Here is a 19899-nt window from a genome sequence, read left to right on the forward strand (position 1 = left end):
CTGGGGTCTCCTCCCAGTTTGATGTGCATGGTTATGGCTCCAGTGGGAGCCTACCAGGGGGTATTCTTCTGACCTGCGCAAACCACCTCAACTAACTCCACTTGATCTGAAGAAAGAGCAGCTCTGCTCCAACCCTCTCCTGGATTGCTCAGTTCCTCAATCTGTCACATAAAGTAAGCGCTGTGATCCTACAGGGAAACTTCATTTTACCCCCTAGTACCTGTGATCTTGTTCTTTCAGCCATTACCCAAAACTGGAGACCACAGGTGAGGATGCTTTTCCCCTAAGCAACTTACAATGTTAGTCTACCTACAGTTATTTATCCATTTGTACAGCTGGGCTATTTTACAGGAGCAATTCAGGGTAAGTACCTTGCTCAAGGGTACTATAGCTGGAGACTGAACCTGCAACCTTTGGGTCCAAAGGCAATAGCACTAACCACTACACTACCAGCTGTTCCTAACTAGCAGTAAAACAGGAGCTTTGTCTCAGGACTCTGCTCCACTTCTCCACCCCAGATCAATATAGTGCCCACAGCACTGCTGATGCTACAACGGTCTGCATTTTGCTCTCCTGTTCCCCTTTTCCATCACAAGAGCCCCAGATACTCAACCTCTCCGACTAGGAGCAGTTGTTCCCCATCACCTAGAAAGAGCAACCCACTCTTTTCTGGGTGAGAACCATAACCTCAGACGTGAAGGTGCTGATTTTCATTACAGCCGCATCACACTTTGAACACCCTCGTGAGTAAATATGACTAAATATGCAAAATGAGTGCAATAAGAGTCCACACTCCATGACTTCATGGTCAAGTAAATATGCCTACAGATTACATATAATGAAACAATACAGCTATAATCCAGCCAAAATTAAAAAGGCACTACATGCACATTTTGAGAAGGCCATCGCAATCATCTCAGATAAGAGCTGGACCGAGGAGCCTGATCGATGTCTTCCTGAATAACAACTTTACACAACACAGGGCTGAGCTGTGCGTCTTTCAGTGCTGAATAACAAGCTGCTTACATTAAAAAAAATGAATGATATGTTATTCTACCAGTTGTGATGAATCATGGGACTAATAACACTGGAATGATAAACTAGACCAGGCCACCAGTGGAATTCCCACTTAGGCGTTTGGATATCTTAACCTTAATTGCACGGAAGGTGAAGTGACTTTAGGTGTAATTCACATTATTAAATAAGAACCAAGCTGGTTTGTGCAAAGACTTTCACCCCTGATAAATCCAGTGACGCTCCAGGTCAGTGAATCAAGGCCTATGATCACAATGATATCGGATGGAGCCGTGATAAAAAGTGCCTCATGGTGAGCTCCGGAGAAGGCGAACAACCAGCTCGTAGGCGATAAACACGGTCATGTTTACAGGGAAAGCACGCAGGCAGTTGAGGCCCAGGCCCCTGAAGAGCACGGCTATTCCTTCCTGTCGCACGCTCTCAGAGATGCAGTGTACAAAACCCCGGTAGTGCTGACTCCTCACACCATCCACCTGCAGGCGGGCCTTGATCACGTCCATGGGTGTCCCCACTGTCCAGGCACAAACACCGGACATGCCACCAGCCAACATGACCACGAGCCAGTCTGGAAAAAAAGTCATCCCCAAATGGGTCATCCACTTCAAAATGTGCCAGCTTATCAATTCTCACACTCTGGTTCACTTTTTCAAGCATTTAACAGGCCTACCTGGTTGCTTCTGCCCAACCGGCATCAGTTGCTCACAGATAATGTTGTAGGTCAGGAAGTAGGTGGCAAAAGAGGCTCCGTCACGAAGCGCCAGAGCACTGGCACCCTTGTAGAGACCCAGCACACCCTCCTCACGAGCAATAGTGAGCATGCAGTGGATGGGCCCACGGTACTTAGCTGCAGACTGCAAGGGCGAGCCCTTATAAGACTCCGTCTGGCACTGAAGACGTACTTTCACAATGTCAGCCGGGGACATCACTGATACCTTCATGGGGTAAAGGGGAAAGCAAGGTGAACAGTCAAAGATCTGAGAAAAGTTCACTTTCAACCCAGACTTATCTCTGGTTTCCTTAGCTGTGTGCCGTCCTTGAATAATATCCCAAACTATAACATTTTTTTTATGCGTTCGCATTGACAGTAGTCCACATGCTCTTTCTTTTGTGCACTTTAGCTACTGCACCTGGGCCCAATAAGAAGCCATACACCTCCCTAATTCCTCTCAACACCCTGTTCATGCATTGCACAAGCTTCTGGTTCTCGGTTGGATCATACCATATATGGTATTAAAACAACCCTACTGGTTGGAAGAACTGATCCCTACTGTGTTTTTACACTGTTCTCCCAAGAAGGACCTCCAGAGGGAATTTCCTCACATGTATTTCCTCCTTCATCATCTGCGCTCCTCATCACGCTCATTAAATTTCTATTGAACACACCCTTGTCTTAGCTTTACATACTTTGCAAAAACTATTCAGTACTTCTGACAAACAGGACATTAGAATAAAACTAATCAGCAGTAAACTTGATCAGAAATGCAATCTATGCATCAGGTGAACGGATGTACTGCCAGGTGTGTTTTACATTTATTAATTTAGCCGACGCTTTTCTCCAAAGCGACTTACAATGTTAAAGTTATAGTTACAGAAGTCCCCCCTTATCCGCGGGGGATATGTTCCAAGACCCCCAACAGATGCCTGAAACCACGGATAGTACCGAACCCTATATATGCACTATGTTTTTCCCTATACATATATACCTATGGTGGTTTAATTTATAAATTAGGCATAATAAGAGATTAACAACAAGAACTAATAATAAAATAGAAAATTATAACAATATACTGTAATAAAAGTTATGTCTCTCTAAAAATGGGAACGGTGCGAGATTTCATCGCTATTCAGAACGGCATGTAATTTAAAACTTATGAATTGTTTATTTCTGGAATTTTCCATTTAATATTTTTGGATCGCGGTTGACTGAAACCGCGGATAAAGGATAACCACTGTACTACAGTTACAAGCTTACAATTATTTACCCATTTATACAGCTGGGTAATTTTACTGGAGCAATTTCAGGGTAAGTACCTTGCTCAAAGGTACTACAGCCGGGGCAGGATCGAACCTGCAACCTTTCAAAGGCAGCAACTTTAACCACTGTGCTAGCAGCTGTCCCATGTGGTTTTCACTCCTCGTGTAGAGGAATTTTAGAGTGCATAGTTTAATGTACGCTATCACACTGTGTTAGCAATGCTGACCACAACCTGGGCCACTCCTGCAGCCAGTCCGGCCAGGAAGACATCCAGCTTGTGGGGTGCAGTGTCAAGACGGCTGCCCCGTAGCGTACGCAGGCCTTGCAGGCAGTTCCGGTATGTGCCAAAGACCACAGAGGAGCTGATGGACATGGTCGTGACCGGCATGGACATGCCCTTGTAGAATCCACGCACCTGCAGCACAAGGAAACATGGACAGCGTAACCGCGCAACAGCCTTCCAGCTACTGTCCACACGCTTATTGCACACGTGCTACTCACCCCTTCGTTTTTACACGTCCTGTAGATACAGTGGCACACGCCGGTGAATTCTCTCTCGGTCTGTATCCTCACCTGGAAAACAGGACAATGTCGCATTGTTACAGGCCTGCGGCTGGCTCCTTGGGTGGGAGATTGAATCCAGTGTACACACTCACCTTTACTGTGTCTAAGGGGTATCCTACAGCCACCCCGAGGGCCCCTGCAAAGAGCAGTTAACAGCTTTGAAAAGAGAAGAAAAGCACCCCAAATAAACACCGATCGGCCACAACATTAAAACCACTGACAGGTGAAGGCTTTGGCCAATGTTCTGCTGGGAACATGTGGATGTTACCTTGATGTGTATCACCTACCTAATAGACTGTTGCAGACCACGTACCCCTTCATAGTACCTACCCCTTCATGGTAATGGTATTCCCTGATGGCAGTGGCCCTGCCACACTACAAAAATTGTTGAGGAATGGTTTGAGGAACATGACAAAGAGTTCAAGGTGTTGACTTGGCCTCCAAATTCCCCAGATCTCAATCCAATCGAACATCTGCGGGATGCGCTGGAAAAAGAAGTCCGATCCATGGACGCCCCACCTCGCAACTTACAGGATCTGCTGCTAACATTTTGGTGCCAGATACCACAGGACACGTTTAGAGACTTTGTGGAGTTCATGCCTTGACGGGTCAGAGCTGTTTTGGCAGCATGAGGGAGACCTACACAATATCAGGCAGGTGGTTTTAATGTTGTGGTTGATCGTGTGTTTCTTTCAAATGTGACTTGCTGTTTATTATGTTTTAATAAACATGGTGTGTCTACGAAGTCCTTGTTTGAATTGTTAATAGCTTCTAGATACAATTTAAACAGTGTAAAATGCAGCAGAGAGAGAGTTTATTCAGATTTTAGCAAATTTAACTGTAGGGATGTTAACTGTCAACTTATACAGCATCGTTCTAGATAGAGAGTGTAGTACAATTTTGAAGTTCCTCAAACAAGCTCTGTAGTGCAGTTTAAGTTTCAGTGCGTTCTGATCACGTTTGTTCTCCCAAAGAACCAAAGGCTTTGTCGAATAAACTTCAGTTTTAACACATTGCCGCAGGAAAAAATCTAACAGGGACAAATCAGCGAGGCCCGATTGTTTTCTTCCGACAACCGACGCAGGCTTGGGAAATAAAGAAAAACGTGGGAAAATGAAAGAAGGCCATTTGAACAAACAAATCTTTAACAATTTTACTTTAATCTTGAAGAAATCCCTCTCTGTTGCATTTCACACATTGTTCATGGACACCCTACACATGCCAAACCAAAGTACCGATTCTGCCAGAGGGAATTTTTATATTTTCAAAAAAGACTTAACTAATTTTTATATTAACTCAAGGCCTGTCAGTGCCTTTTTCAAAGGAGTCTTACATTTATTCATTTAGCAAACACTTTTTTCCAAACTGACATACAACGTTAAGGTACTTAGAATGATTTACCCATTGATACAGCTGGGTAATTTTACTGGAGCTATGTAGGGTGAGTGACTTGCTCAAGGGCACTGCAGCAGGAGGTAACACTGGAACCTGTGACCTTTGGGTCCAGCAGCTCTAACCATTATGTTTTACAGACCTGGATTAAAAATAGTGTCCCACTCTGAGGTGCAACTAATATCCTCGGTACAGCTGATCTTTAGCCACTTTTTAGACACATCTGCATACTCTTTATGGTGAAAAACAAACGAATGAACGAACAAACAAATGAAAATACATAACTTATAAGTAATACACGTGTTTCACTGCAGGACAAGGCCTCCAGTAAATACTCAGAATACCTCCCTGCATTTATGCACGTACTGCATATCCATATTTCAAAAGAATGAGCGACTTCCAAGGAACTATATGTAGTGTCATCAGCCCACACACCTTGTTCACCGTGGTGACTTACACTGCTGGATACGCTACTTACACTGGGTCACTCATCCATACATCAGTGGAACACACACTCTCTCTCTCTGTCACTCACACACTATGGGGGAACCTGAACAGCATGTCTTTGGACTGTGGGAGGAAACCAGAACACCCGGAGGATAAATACAAACTCCACACAGACTGAGTGGGGATCGAACCCATGTCCTCTTGCACCAGTCAGTCACTGTGCCACCATGCCTCCCATTTCACCAAAATGACTTTGCAATGCTGAAGGAAGGACAGTTAACTCCGGGACATTATCCTCTTTATTTTACTGGGATTAATCAGATGCTAACTCTTTACGGTCTTAGAAACTAAACTTTGTTATTCATCACTACTCCACTCTACCCTTCTCTTGCATATAGGATGGAGCATCTTCATACTGCGGGGTTTTTGGCATCTCCTGAGGAGCTCTCGCATCACCTAAGCGGTTTGAGAGAGCAGCACTACTCGCTGCTCCACCGCGCCAGCCGTTTGTGAAGAAGAAGAAGAAGAAGGCTGTACACGGAATGTGCCTTTTTGTGGGCATTTTTTCGAAACGCTCTTTCTCGGCGCGCGCTTTAAACGTTCCTTCTGGAAATTTCGAGTCAGAGCGGAATGTTCGTGTGCGCGCGAACGCGACAATTCTGCGCTGACGCGCGTTTACGGCGCGAGGTCCAGGCTTTAGTGAGGCGGCAGGTGTCTTATAATGGAGGAGCTGAACGCTTCGCTACGTTTCAGCTGCCTCCTCGTGACTTTTCCCGCTGTTCGCCAAAGGGCTGCTGTCATGTTCGTGTGTTTCCTGCCACGCGGAGCCGCGCGTGGACAAAGCTCCCTTTTCACACACCGTCCGTGCGACGGATCAAATGAAAGAGGCGGCGGACGTTGCATCAGCCACTCGCAGGGAGGGAGGGAGGGAGGGAGCGCTTGCTCCGCTCCGGCCCTTACTATACTATACTGTACTGTACCTCCAACAGAGCCGGCTAGGAAATCTGCGAAATGCATCTCTCTTCTTCTCCAGACAGACTGAGCCGCGCGGAAAATCCACGAGTAGAAAATCCGAGAATTTGGCACTTCGCTGAATCAGAGGAGGGTCAAGCTGTCCCCGTCACCTTACTGACATTTTTCTACGCCTTTATGTAATTTTAAAGGTGGACCCCGTGTAAGCGTGTGACGGGAAGGTAACGCTGGAAATGACAGTGCGGTAGAGTACACAGTGCCGCACAGCTGACAGGAGTGTTCAGTCCGATCGATCGGAGCCGAGTCGCGGCGACTTTAGCGCTTCTTCTCTCTCTCTTCTGCGTCTGACCTGTCGCTGCTTTTACTCTTAGCCACACAAAACAGCGGTGAAATACATGTGATGCTGAAACAAATGTAACGAATTAGAGTCCTTTCGCCGATGAGCCGCGCCGTTGACGCGTTTCGGCATCGTCGACCACGTGACCCGTTTGAAACGGAACGCGCAGAACGACCGATTTCTACCGTCTGCCGCCATCTTTCTTTAAAACGATCGGTTTTTAATCGCGTGCCTTGACAAAGGTGTCTAAATGTGAGACGGGAGACATTTGAGGGGCGGGACGCTGCGGTGGCGGCGAGCGGTTACTGGGCCGATTCGTTAGCGCGCAAATTCAGGTGTCGGAGCGGGGCAGCGGTCGTTGTTATGGTGACCGGGCTCGAGGCGTCGCGTGTGAAAGTCCTAATGAGTGACATACTGAACACAGACACGTTTTCTGAACAATTAAAAAAATATATAATGTACTGTGCAAAAGTCTTAGGCACTTAGATGTTTCAGAAAAATATTTCTTTTAGAGGGTTATTTAATGTCTTCTGTATTAGTGTCAACTGGAAATACCATATTTTCGATTTCCAAGCATTCCTTTTGCAAAAAATTACAAGGGTTTTGTATGTCGTTAAAGAAAGTACACACACGCTGTCTGAGAACGCCTGTCCTGAGCGGGTTTGCGGCTACCCGGAGCCTAACCCAGCAATACATGGTGCAAGGCTGGAGGGAGAGGAGTCACACCCAGGATGGGATGCTAGTCCATCACAAGGCACCCCAAGCAGGACTCGACCCCCAAACCTGCCAGAAAGTAGACCCTGGCCATGCCCGCCGCGACCCTGCTTGGGACAAGCGATTGTTGACGATGGATGGTTCCTAAGCTTTGTAGGAAGTTTATTAATTAGAAAGAGCATTATTTTTGGAAGCATTCTAACTTGACAGCTTTTTTTCCCCAACCAAGTGCCTAAAACTTTTGCACAGTATTGTATATATAAATGTAAATGTATATTCTTGAAAAAGTGGTATTAAACTGACTGTCTTATACTTAGGTTCAGGTGGGTATGTGTGTCTAAGTGTAACCATACTACGCCCTGATTGAGCACAATTCACAGCATTTATGGCAGGTAGCCTACAGAATATACTGTATTGACAGCTGAACGTACATCACTGGCAAAGGCTCCCAGACCGACGCTGAAGTTGATGGGAAACAGGGTTATTACTCTTATTATAATGATATCATGAGCCTCAGGCTGTTTATTTTGTTGTTTCTCTTTGGCTGTATGAATGTTGTATGCTGTTGCAGCCTAGGCAAGTATCTCTTTGGGATTAAAAGTTTTAATTCATTTGTTCATTTCATTTTATTTTACTAGCTAGCCAGCCCTTTTGTAGAAATTAACTTACAATGTATTTGACCAGGTTTCACATACATAGTATCCTCAGCCCTCAGTAAAGGATTCTGTCATTAAAAATGAAATCTTGCAGTTAATTTTTCACTATGGCCTGTTGCAAGTAGAGTTGCTACAATATTCTCCCAGAAACTGATGGGTTTAGCGTAAAGTTCAAGGGTACAAATAGCAGACCTGCTGTCTGTGCTTAAAGCAGCATATTATTAACCACTATGCTATCACACTGCTGCACACCCCCACACCCATTAATGCGACATTTACACGTTGCTTGTTGTGTAAGATGAGAACAAAATAACCCATCAAACAGCAGAGAAGAGCCTCCGTCAGCTCAGCACTTCAGGCTGCTCAGAATTTCACCAGATTCCTGCACAATAGTTGTACACTCTTGCTTTATTTATGTCTGCATTGTGCTGCCTCCACACTATATTGCTAAGTGGTATACAGACTAAAATTTTAATCGGTCCGTAATATTGTGTACTGTATGTATTTCTAATTCCTATATATCATATGTCTGACTGACTACTTGTAGAAAATTAATGTAGCATCTGATTGGCTCTTTATAAAAAGTGTAAATGTCAGAAAATGCAATCATTCAGTAACTAATCTGGTTTGGGTAGCGTAGAAAACTTTAGTCTTGTCATTTTTTATTGATGTTCTCACTGTTTATTTTTTTGTTAATTTAACAGGAAAACAGAACTGGGTCACAGGAGCATAGAGACAGAATCAGTATATCAAGAAAATACACACAGATACGAGTAATACAGCACTTTGCAGAAGAGCAACTGAATAAACTCACTACTGCACCTGTTCTAAGTTAAGGTCACAATGGTCCAGAGTCTATCTCAGAAGCTGGGGGACAAGGCTAAGCAAGTTAAACCCCAAACTGAACACATTTCTTTAACCCTGGTCCAAAGCAGGGTTAAAGAAATGCATTCAAATGGAAATGCAAATATGTAAGAATTGGGTTCTATACCTTCATGAAAAACAAAATTTCGGTTGTAGTTTAACAGGTATACATGGGGGTGAATCAAATATTTTATTGGTGATCTTTTCAGTTATTGAATGAACACTTCCAGTAAGCTTGTATCCTAGCACATTCTCAAGTAAACATATCAAGGTCCCAGGAGTGGCCTTATATTTACAACATAGTTGAAATGTCCACTGAAGTATCCCATGAAGGCATACTGAGTTAAGCTTAATTGTAAGAATGAATTTAAAATGCTGTTCCTGAATACTAAGGCAAAATCAAACAGGGAAGATTCTGACATGTATAGAAAGTCACTCAGCATCACTGAAAGATGAGTCAAACTCATGTTCTGTTTTTGCGTCATAAGAGCAAGATCCTATGTTGCTGAAATAGTACATAAAGCAGAGGTCATAACCCTGAAACTTCCCAAAGAGATTGGCTGCTTTTCCATTGTTACCTCTGTAATCTTCCCTTTTCTGGGCTACAGTGAAATGTCTCAGAAATAAATACCTATGAGAATCATTATTTGATAGGCCAAAATTAGGTGTGGTGACCCAGCATGTTTGGCCAGTGCCCGCTATGTGGCGGGTTTGGGGTTTGAGTCCTGCTTGGGGTGCATTGCGATAGACTAGCATCCCATCCAGGGTGTATCCCCTCCTCCTTCAGCCTTGCACCCTGTGTCTCTGGGATAGGCTCTGGCTCGTCGTAACCCTGCTCGGAACGAGCAGTTGTTGGCATTGGTTGGGTATGCCAAAATTATCCCTGAGATGATCAAAACTGTGGCTGATTGAGGGTAGAATAAGGTTAAGAGTAATAGGAAACCATGATGATAGTGTTGTTGACATCCTCAAATATCTTCTCGTGTTGCCCCACCATGAGTCTCACTAGTCATGGAACTAGTCATGGAACCAGCTGATCATGTGCTTCATTTGAGCAGCCCAAAATTAAAATCTCAGCTTTTTTATTAAGAAAAAATTCAACCCATCTATCTGACTTGGTTGAGCAAGCCCAGAAAGTTTAAGGAAAACAGCACCCAAGGTATATTCGCCCTACTACCATATGTTCATGCAAAATAATGAAACTGGTATGGGGACCCTAGTGTTTACTTGGCTGGGATAGCACCTCCTTGGACTCATTCACCAGTGCTCTTACAGCACTATGACATCCTTGGCCAGCAGCACCCCTGGGTTATTCCAAGTGTGGCTCCTTCCACACTATCATGTATCAGTTCGTCATTCCACTGCAACAGCTACACATTTCCTAGACAGCAAATCTCAGACTATGAATGGTCACTTTTTCAGACAAGCAACCTGAGTGTAAAGTTTAAATATGTATCTTTCAGAATTATTCTGTATGCTTATGGAAACTACCCAACACACTGCTTTTTAACTCTTGATTTAGTGACTACTTAAAGTTAAAATTAATTAACTAGAACTGAATTAATAAAATCAGCAAATATATATATGGAACTGAATAGAACGGATACTTAAGAAACAATTAAAAAGCATACGACTCATAAACCCATGAGAAATGACACATCGGCGCTAACCGTAGCCACCAGCTGCTTAGCGCTTATCTACGTCTTGACGCTCGTTTTCTCCGTGGCTACGTCACCGCTTACGTGTACAAAGGAACCAATGAACACAGGGGGCGGACTGTGTTTGAGGGCGTCGTCGTCCTTCTTGCGTCCCGATTGGCTCCGTTCTTCGACCAAAAAAGGACATTAAACCCCTCCTTTCCAATTTAGACCAGCAGCGGACCGAAATAGAAAGTGCTAGAAGGGCTCGAGAGCGAACGGTTGTCGTGGTTGCTCACGGAAACGGTTCAGAAATCTAATAAGCAAAGTTCAGCAGTCTCAGTACTTTTCGAGAGACGTCACCACCAAACCGACACAAATTTGTAGGCTGAAACGCGGAAAAAATAAGACGTTTTCGTAATTATCCAGAGCACACAGAGCAGGATAAATCGATCCGGCTCGAGCCCAGACCAGACGAGCTAGCTGAGGAGGGTGACTGAAGAGGAGCACATCGCTACACCGGGAGTGTTCTGCGGCTTAGGAACTTGGGGGAAAGCGCTTTGTTTCCTAGATAAGTTGTTACAGGGGGATGGCATTAGACTTCGTTGCAGGGTGCATAGGAGGTAAGTTCCAGTGCAGTACGGAGAGCGCACTTTAAAACGGAGGTGTGGGCACTGACTAGTAGTAGTGGCGCGAGCGGCGGACGCGCGCCACTCTCCGTCTGGACAGCCGTGCGCGCGCGCGCGACGTGGACAGTCGTGGCGGTAAACAGCTTTGTGAAATAAGCAGATGAAGCGGTGAGCCGGCGCTCCACCTGTTGTCGCTGCCATGATCATTTCCACTGCTGTGTACTGTCTCGGCCGTCGTGTTGGGGGGGTAATGTAATTTTAAACACCAAATAGCATGCTGATCTGATGCGATTTTTCACGTTATACATAAAGAGCGATTATTTAAGTAACAGTATTTCGGCCAGACCCTGCGGCGCAGTTATTAAGGGCATCCCATGCCATGGGTTTCGATCGCAAACTGCCCTGAATTATACATGTCCTGTGCGCTTTGATGCGGAACTGGAGAAAGGGCCGCAGCGACCAGATCCACCAGGTCCAGCCCGGCGTTATACATGTTGAATGAAGAAGGTGCTCCTTTGCACTCTGTGCTCCACACAGGACAGGAGGGGTCTTACTGGGAGACACAGTCACTGTAGGGGCTGGAGCTGCTGCTGCCGCCCTCGCAGCTGCTTTTGGATCTGAGGGTCACGGGTTCAGAGCCCACCTCCTGCTGTAGTTCCTTTGGTGGAGGAACTCGCAGTAAAATGACCCAGATGTGTAAGAGGGTGACCACTGTACACATAGCTTGACACGGCAAAGCTGCGCACCCTCTCTTCTTTTGGAGAGAAGTGTCAGCTGGATTAATAAATATAAAATGAGGTGCAAAGGCATCCTTAATGTCCTCTGCACTTGATGGGGTATCAGTTCCCGGCTGTTGTACCTGAGGACTCGGCGTGGCAGCGACTGACCGTGCGCGCACCTTTCCGAATGGAAAGATGTGCACCTTCACCGTGTGGGCTCCAGCGACTTCCTGTGGTTGTGTACGGTTGTACCGTATGTGCATTTGTAATTGGCTGTTCTTTGTAGAGTTGTGCCACATGCTGTGTGTGTGCGCTGTGGTTCTGTACTCCTCTTTACCGCGTTGCACTCTGGTGTCACAATGACTGCCTGCATCTGCTCCATAATTTGAAGAAAATGAAAATCTTTGTCATTGACTTTGTGATGTGACTGTAATTTAAAAATTCTTATTCTTCTTCTCTGGCTTCCTAGTTATGGTTTAGAAGTTGGGTAAGTGTCAAGTATGCATTGATAGCAAAGTGCTGCAAAGGCAAGGAATGCTCACACCCCCCTTAGAGGCCAATCGTGAGTGGCTGAGCATGGTAGCCCCTCCCACTCACAAGGTTGGCACCCAGTGCTACAGCATCACTGGAGCAGTGCGAGACACACTTGATCAGTTTGCACACAGCCTTGTGTAGTTGAATGGTGACATGACCCATGTAACGTGCTCATTTTTCATGAGCAAAGTGAGAGCGTTGCTTTTGGGGGGGGTGATACTACTTATCATAAGTGTGCTTTCTTCTCACAGTGTAATGTTCTATTAATGAGCACAACATTATGGTCACATGGTGATCTTGTAGGTCATAATGGTGGGGGTTTGGCCACATGCTCAGAGGTTTAGTGTCTGCCGGGCAGTTCTTCTGTAGGGTAACTGGTTGTGTTGAACAGGGGAGCAGAGGAACTTGGAGCATCATTCGAGAACTGTAATTTTGGATATTCTAGTGGGAATTTTTTTAGGGGAAAACCGGTTTTTCCACCTTTTTGCTGGAGGGATGTTGATCCGAAGACCCTTCTGATGTCCTTTCTGGTGTGGAAAAACACTGGGGCTGTGACAACAGGGAGCCCTGCGTAATTGTCGCCAATGATGGCGTAGAGCATGATGGGTGGAGTAGGTTAGTTTCATGCCAGGGGAGCAGAAGAGCACTGTTTCATGGGCACTGTTCAACCAGGTCTTGTAGTAAATGGCAAAGCTGTTTATTTGGCCCCTCTGTCTTCGGTGGCATTTCAAGGACACTGTGTGCTGGTTTGGCAGACTTGTGGTGTGTGGCCTATTTTGCAGAACAGCTTCACTTTGCGAGGGGCTGGATAAGCAAGACAACCCCCCAACCCCCCCCCCCCCCCCAAGCTTTGGGACCAGGATACGTGTGGTAGACTTGGGTCAAATCTGTCACACTGTTTCTTTGCATTAATAGCAGTACAACTGCGCACACGACTGGTAAAGGGCTTGCTGAGCTTTTCCAGGAGTGGTCAGTTTTCATTTTGCTGCCTTTTTTCCCCAGCTTGGTTGAGAACTGATGCAAACAGCACACAGATTGTATGTTGCACAACTGAAGCATAAATTGACTCAACTGAAATCCTTGCTTGACATGTACACTGCACTTGGTTAGTGATGGTATTGCCAGACTGTGCTCACTGCCATTACTTGCCTTGTATGAACTTTTTCAGTCCCTCCCCTCTTGTCAAAATCAGACTTGGGTATCATGTGTTTATGAGGAGGGGCAGCACTAACTCTGATTTCCTTGGCCACTAAGTGATGTATGTGTTCTTGTTTTGCTTCAGGTGCTGCCGGGGTCCTGGTCGGACACCCCTTTGACACTGTGAAGGTGGGTTTCTCCCTCTGGTGTCTGTGTTCACTTGAAGCTTTGTTGCATGAACGGCAGAGTTTGAACCTTGATGGGTTTTCGTTGCCACGGTTTTGTAGCCTCAGAAAAGAAAGCAGGTGAACCAGCCGGTGGGATGTTGTGCTCATGCTTCTGTGAACCCCTGTCACAAATACCACATTGGCTATAAATGGAGAAACAATACTAAGGATGTGAGGATTTCTTTTTGCTTTCTGCTTGTAATTTTCCCAACGGCAGTTGGCACTGCTTTCTCCCCACTGTCGGTCTCTTTCCTGTGGCCCAGTGAGAGATCTGAGCCCTCAGAGCTGCGGTGGCCACAAGCATGTGTGTTCACTGACATCTCACTCGCCAACAGGAAGGAAACCGACCGAGGTGAAGGCGTTCAAAGCTTGTACTATATCTCTGTGTAAAGTGGCCCCCCGCATGCTCAGGTGTGCTGCAAAGTGTGTCCCCTGAGGCTGCGGCCGGATGTCCGTGTGTAACGTGACGTGCGTCAGAACGCATGGAAAGCCGCGCTGGCACCTGAACCTGAGCTGCATGCCAGTTCACTCTAACTTGGCCAGCAGCTGATGGGGAGGGCAGTGTATGGGGGGGGGGAATCATGGTTGTCCCAAGCTAAGGGTTTGAGCCTAAATAATGCACACCCCCCACCCACAGCCCAGCCTTGCCCACACCTCCCACATTGACGAGAATAACTCGCCCGCTAACATTAAGCCACAATATTGTGTACAGAAGATCTGTCTCTCTATCTACTCTTCTGAAAAATGCGTTTCTCGTACCCTGCTTTCTTTATTTCTCTTAACGTTTAAGGGCTCTGTATTTTTGAATGCTATGTTTCATTAACTCCAGGATCCCCCCGTATACAAGATGCCACACCTGACTTGCCGGTAAAATTGAACTTTGAATGAGTGGGTTTTTTTTTTTCCTTTTCTTTTACTAAATTGTAAAGAGTATACACACACAACTTGATTTTCTGATGGAGAATAGGGAATTCAGCTAAATGACTCAGTTCACACAAATTATTAAATGCACAGTTTAAGCAGTAGAGAAAATTAAGATGGGCTCAGGCGCTCCAGCAGTTGCTATGATGTGCACGAAGCCTTATGTGATAGTTCCAGATGACAAGGTGTCAGATGGTTGTAGCAGATGACTGTTGTAGGTGATCGTGACTGGACATGGACTGTGCACTAGATGGAGCTGCTGAGAAGTGTATTTAGTGACAGCGCGGCCCCGGTGTCTACCTGGACACTGACATCATGACAGTGGTCACCTTCTCATAATGCAGCTCAGCAGTTGACTGTCTCAGCCCTTCTTGTCCATATTTTGTGCTGAAATACCCATCAGATTGTATTAAAATGTACTGGAGAGGCCTTCTGCTAAATGGATGGGTTTTCTTTCAAATGTTGACCGTAAAGTGTTCATTCCTCTGCATTTTTAGACGAGTGAGTGGCACTTGCAGCTCTCTAGCCTTCATGGGGAGCGGGGGAGGGCTTACTGTATGTTTGTTTCTTGACTTGCTCATGCAATGTCAGGTCTTTTTTTCTTTTTTAATAAAAAATCTCCATTTGCCTTGTTGCCTTTAACTAACCTTATCTCTGGGCCAGGGGCTGTCTTTAACAGCAAAAGTGTTATTTGTTGTAGATGAGGGTGAGGCATACACTACCTCTGCACGGAAGTGTAACCTTGTAAGTACAGTCAAGGTCAATCCTTCTGTTTCTCTCAGTCTTTGTTTTTGTGACCAGAAAAAGGAGAAATCTGAAAAAAAAAAAAAATAGTCACCTTTTGATTGCTCAGTTAACATAACCATGTTTTTTCTTTCCAAAAGTAACACACAAGATTCCATCTTCACCCACTTCATTGTAAAACAGAATTGGATTAAAATGTCTTGTCTGTTTTTCCCTGCAGTGTGTCATGTTGGTTAGAATAGAGGTCTCCTTGTTGTCATGTGTTGAATGTAGAGGTGCTTCTCATGCTCCTGGCTCTCAGGCTAACATGAACACTTACCTTCCAGGTCAGACTTCAGGTTCAAAATGTGGACAAGCCTCTGTATCGGGGGACTTTGCACTGCTTCCAGTCCATTGTGCGGCAGGAATCTGTAAGTACAAGCATGAACGTCTCCACTGGCTGCACTCCTAGAACCCCGCAGGTCCCTGGAGACCCCAACCACAGCTTGCAGCCCGGGTCACTGGAGTCGTCCAAGACCAGTTGAGATGGGTGCCGATGGGAAATTTCTCCTTGTTGATTGGGGGTCTATAACTCCCAGACCAGGTTGGCACATGTGTTCACCTGCAGCGCTGGGTGTAAAACTAGCATATGTTCCACTAGATAAGTAAAGCTATGGAAATGCAGAGGCTTGATGCCGCATCAGTGAAGAATGCAGTGATTGCATGTCTTAAGACTTCCACTGATGTGCGAAAGCAGTGTTCTGGTTTTTGCTCCACCGACCTGCTGTAAAATAAACCTTTTATTCATAAGTTCTGTTTGTATGAGATGTGAAGGTATCAGTGCTGAATCTAATTGTGGAAGAATACAAAGGTATAAATAGTGCACACTGTAAAAATGATCAACATGTAGCTGTTGAATGTGTGCTATTATCTAAATCAATATTACCCCATTTAACATGTGGTCACCAGGGGGCCCAGGAACAGAGTTTTCCATCTGGTTCTGAATTCTCCACAAAGAAAGTATAATTAGGCCAGCACTATGCTGCAATTGTATTTATCACAAGTGAAATTCAAGATGAAGGTAAACCACTGATCTGTTTTGGCCAGAGGTCTTCCTCAGTGTGCTTCTCCAACAGGAGGCATCGTAAATCACTAGCTCAAACATGGTATTTTCAGTAGGAGAGGATGAGGAGTTTCACTTTTTATAGCTTATTGCACTGACACTCTATTGCAGTTTACTCTCGTGTGTGTGTGTGTGTGTGTGTGTGTGTGTGTACACACACACACACTGCCTGGCCAAAAAAAAGTCACCACCTGGATTTAACTAAGCAAATAGGTAAGAGCCTTCCATTGGATAATTACTGCAGTGATTAATGTTTCAGCTGGCAGCAGGTTATTTAACCCTAACTGATGCAGTGAGTAGCTTCTAATTTCTTAAACAACCATGTCGGAAGACACATCCTGGGGTCGTGGAAAACAAGGGTCAAATTATTGGCCTGCATCAGGCAAAGAAAACAATTAAGGAGATTGCTGAAACTATTAAAATTGGGTTAAGAACTGTCCAACGCATTATTAAAACCTGGAAGGACAGTGGTGAACCATCATCGTGGAGGAAGAAATGTGGTTGGGGGAAAAAATCTTGAATGATCGTGAGTGGAGGTCACTTAAACGTTTGAAATCAAATTGTTAAAAAAAAAAAAAAAAACAGTAGAACTCACGGCTATGGTTAATAGTAAAAGAGCATTTCCACATGCACAATGCGAAAAGAACTCAAGGCAGTGGGACTAAACAGCTGTGTAGCCTTAAGAAAACCACACATAAGTGAGGCTAATGGGGGGGGGGGCTTCAATTTGCTAGGGAGCATAAAGATTGGACTCTGGAGCAATGGAAAAAGGTCATGTGGTCTGAGTCTGGATTTACTCTGTTCCAGAGGGATGGGCGCATTAGGGTAAGAAGAGAGGTGGATGAAGTGATGCACCCATCATGCCTAGTGCCTACTGTACAAGCCTGGGGGGGCAGCGTTATGATTGGGGGTTGCTTCAGTTGGTCAGGTCTAGTAGGGTCAGCAATGTTATGTGCCCAAAAAAATATCAGCTGACTCCTTGAATATACTGAATGACCAGGTTTTTCCATCAGTGGATTTTATTCTTCCTTGGTGGTATGGGCATATTCCAAGATGACAATGCCAGGATTCATCAGGCTCAAATTGTGAAAGAGTGGTTCAGGGAGCATGAGATGACATTTTCACACATGGATTGGCCACCACAGAGTCCAGACCTTAACCCCATTGAGAATCTTTGGAATGTGCTGGAAAAGACTTTACCCAGTGGTCCAATTCTCCCATCATCAATACAAGACCAGGGCAAGAAATTAATGCAACTCTGGATGGAAATAAATGTTGTGACATTGCATAAGTTTATCAAAATGATGCCACAGCGAATGCGTGCTGTAATCAAAGCAAAAGGTAGTCCAACAAAATAATAGAATGAGACTTCTTTTATGCCCAGGCAGTGTGTGTGTGTGTGTGCGCGCGCGCGCCACTGTGCACAATATAGTGTCTCCATTCCACCGGAAACAGGCATCTTTCCACCCAGAGGAAATCCACATGACCATGGGGCGATGAGGCCAATTCCACTCAGGCTGAGCTCGAGTTTTAAGCTCAGGGCTCCTGTAGAGGCACCTTGTGTTAATGACCCTGTTTATCGTTAGCTTCGATACAGAAAGTGCTGAGCTTTAGATGAGATGTTCATAAACATTAATTTCCAGTGTGGTTGACCTGATATCTGCAACCTGAATTACTTGCCTTAAAGCACAAGTTGTGTCGGTGTCCTCCGAACATCCCCAAACTTGCTTTGCTCTTGTCTCCGTTGCAGGCGTTTGGTCTGTATAAAGGAATCGGCTCCCCCATGATGGGCCTGACCTTCATAAACGCCATTGTGTTCGGCGTCCAGGGCAACACAATGCGGCTGTTGGGCCGGGACACGCCTCTCAACCAGTTCCTGGCTGGCGCAGCAGCCGGCGCAATCCAGTGTGTCATTTGCTGTCCCATGGAGCTGGCTAAGACACGTATGCAGATGCAGGGCACGGGTGAGAAGAAGTCTAAGAAGAAGCTCTACAAGAACTCCTTGGACTGCTTGGTGCGAATCTACAGGAAAGAGGGCGTGTGGGGCATCAACCGCGGCATGGTGTCTACCTTTATTCGCGAGACTCCTGGCTTCGGCGTCTACTTCCTGGCTTATGATGTGCTGACGCGATCCTTGGGCTGCGAGCCCGAAGACCCCTATATGATCCCGAAGCTCCTCTTTGCCGGTGGCATGTCTGGTATTGCTTCGTGGATCTCCACCTATCCGGTGGACGTGATCAAGTCCCGGCTGCAGGCTGATGGGGTCGGTGGCGTCAACCAGTACAACGGCATCGCAGACTGCATGCGCCAGAGCTGGCAGAAGGAGGGTTGGCGGGTGTTCACACGGGGCCTTACCTCCACTCTGCTGCGGGCTTTCCCTGTCAACGCCACCACTTTTGCCACCGTCACCCTGTTCCTCATGTACATGCGGGGGGATGAGGGTGGCCTGAAGGACTGTGAGCCAGCCCCTCACGCCCTCGCGCAGCAGGCCCAGCCATCTAGCTTGTGACTGCTCCCCAGGGTGATGGAACAGCATATGGCTTTTAGCATAAGCCATTTTTTATGCTGCATGTATATGCAGCATGCAACTGTAAATGACATCTTTGTTTCCGTTTCTGTATTTTTTTTTTTTCTGTACAAAGCAACCTCTTTTAATGAGCTGTTTTTAGATTTGGCCCCTTCAAGGCCGTCGACATGCGATGCTGCTCTGCTGATGCTCGGTGAGTGTGGTACGGTGTGGGAGTTCCCAACTACAGGCCAGGCCTTTGATTGGCCTCTCTATTGCATGTAGTCAAGTGTCTGTTCTGGGCAGCCTAGTTGTCAAGAGAATTCCCGTTGATGGAACCTGACTTATGCTGGGCTGAGCAGGTGATACCAGAAGCATATGCCTGTGTGTGCTCACACTTGTTACTGGAGGTTGAGCATTGGGTTCTTCTACAAAGGTAAAGTATGTACTTGTACCTGCTCCTTTCTTGACATAACTTTTGGTATATACATCATGTGATCCTGTACCATTGACCTTCTCTGCAATGAAGACACAATGGTACTGGAACTGTGCAAAAATTCAATGGTCAAGTATAATTGTGGGGCCTTGCTGCACAGTTTATGGGCACAATGAGCCAGAATGAAGTTCAGGAATTCCACAGGTGGTGGACGAGTTGTTTGGAAGAGAAGATTGCAAGAACAGCCCTGTCACTTTGGTGATAGTCTGTTAAAATAAGTTGTAAATAAAATATTGTGTGTTTTTTAATGGATATCACTTGAATGTGAACATGACATGGACTTTTTTTTTT

The 19899-nt window shown here is 45.6% G+C and overlaps 2 protein-coding genes across 4 annotated transcripts; one reads left to right on the forward strand and one right to left on the reverse strand.

Moving 5' to 3' along the window:
• Positions 1-1039: 1039 nt before the first annotated feature.
• slc25a47b (solute carrier family 25 member 47b) lies at positions 1040-6970 on the reverse strand. The gene is made up of 6 exons (XM_018764107.2): positions 6394-6970; positions 3667-3710; positions 3512-3583; positions 3243-3425; positions 1703-1967; positions 1040-1600 (listed from the first exon to the last, which is right to left on the reverse strand). Exons 1-6 carry the CDS (start codon positions 6428-6430, stop codon positions 1323-1325), a joined length of 879 nt encoding a protein of 292 aa, XP_018619623.1. The 5' UTR covers positions 6431-6970; the 3' UTR covers positions 1040-1322.
• A 3864-nt stretch (positions 6971-10834) lies between these two features.
• On the forward strand, positions 10835-19899 carry slc25a29l (solute carrier family 25 member 29-like). Of its 3 annotated transcripts, XM_018764205.2 has the most exons (4): positions 10835-11216; positions 13758-13801; positions 15831-15914; positions 18357-19899. In XM_018764205.2, exons 1-4 carry the CDS (start codon positions 11183-11185, stop codon positions 19113-19115), a joined length of 921 nt encoding a protein of 306 aa, XP_018619721.1. In that variant the 5' UTR covers positions 10835-11182; the 3' UTR covers positions 19116-19899. The 3 variants fall into 3 exon arrangements, with proteins under 3 accessions (XP_018619721.1, XP_018619724.1, XP_029114248.1); XM_018764208.2 differs by lacking the exon at positions 10835-11216 and having other exon boundaries at positions 13783-13801; positions 15461-15914; XM_029258415.1 differs by lacking the exons at positions 10835-11216; positions 13758-13801 and adding an exon at positions 15410-15504.

This window comes from Scleropages formosus, chromosome 15, assembly GCF_900964775.1.
Source record: "Scleropages formosus chromosome 15, fSclFor1.1, whole genome shotgun sequence".
Lineage (NCBI taxonomy): Eukaryota > Metazoa > Chordata > Actinopteri > Osteoglossiformes > Osteoglossidae > Scleropages > Scleropages formosus.

Coding starts and splice junctions, on each gene's coding strand:
- slc25a47b (XM_018764107.2), bottom strand. CDS start 6,430: ATGCATTTCGCAGATTTCCTAGCCGGCTCTGTTGGAG. Junction 3,711..6,393: donor CCTAGCCGGCTCTGTTGGAG/GTACAGTACAGT, acceptor TGCTCTTTGCAG/GGGCCCTCGGGGTGGCTGTA. Junction 3,426..3,511: donor GGACGTGTAAAAACGAAGGG/GTGAGTAGCACG, acceptor CTTGTGCTGCAG/GTGCGTGGATTCTACAAGGG.
- slc25a29l (XM_018764205.2), top strand. CDS start 11,183: ATGGCATTAGACTTCGTTGCAGGGTGCATAGGAG. Junction 13,802..15,830: donor ACCCCTTTGACACTGTGAAG/GTGGGTTTCTCC, acceptor CTTACCTTCCAG/GTCAGACTTCAGGTTCAAAA. Junction 15,915..18,356: donor CCATTGTGCGGCAGGAATCT/GTAAGTACAAGC, acceptor TCTCCGTTGCAG/GCGTTTGGTCTGTATAAAGG.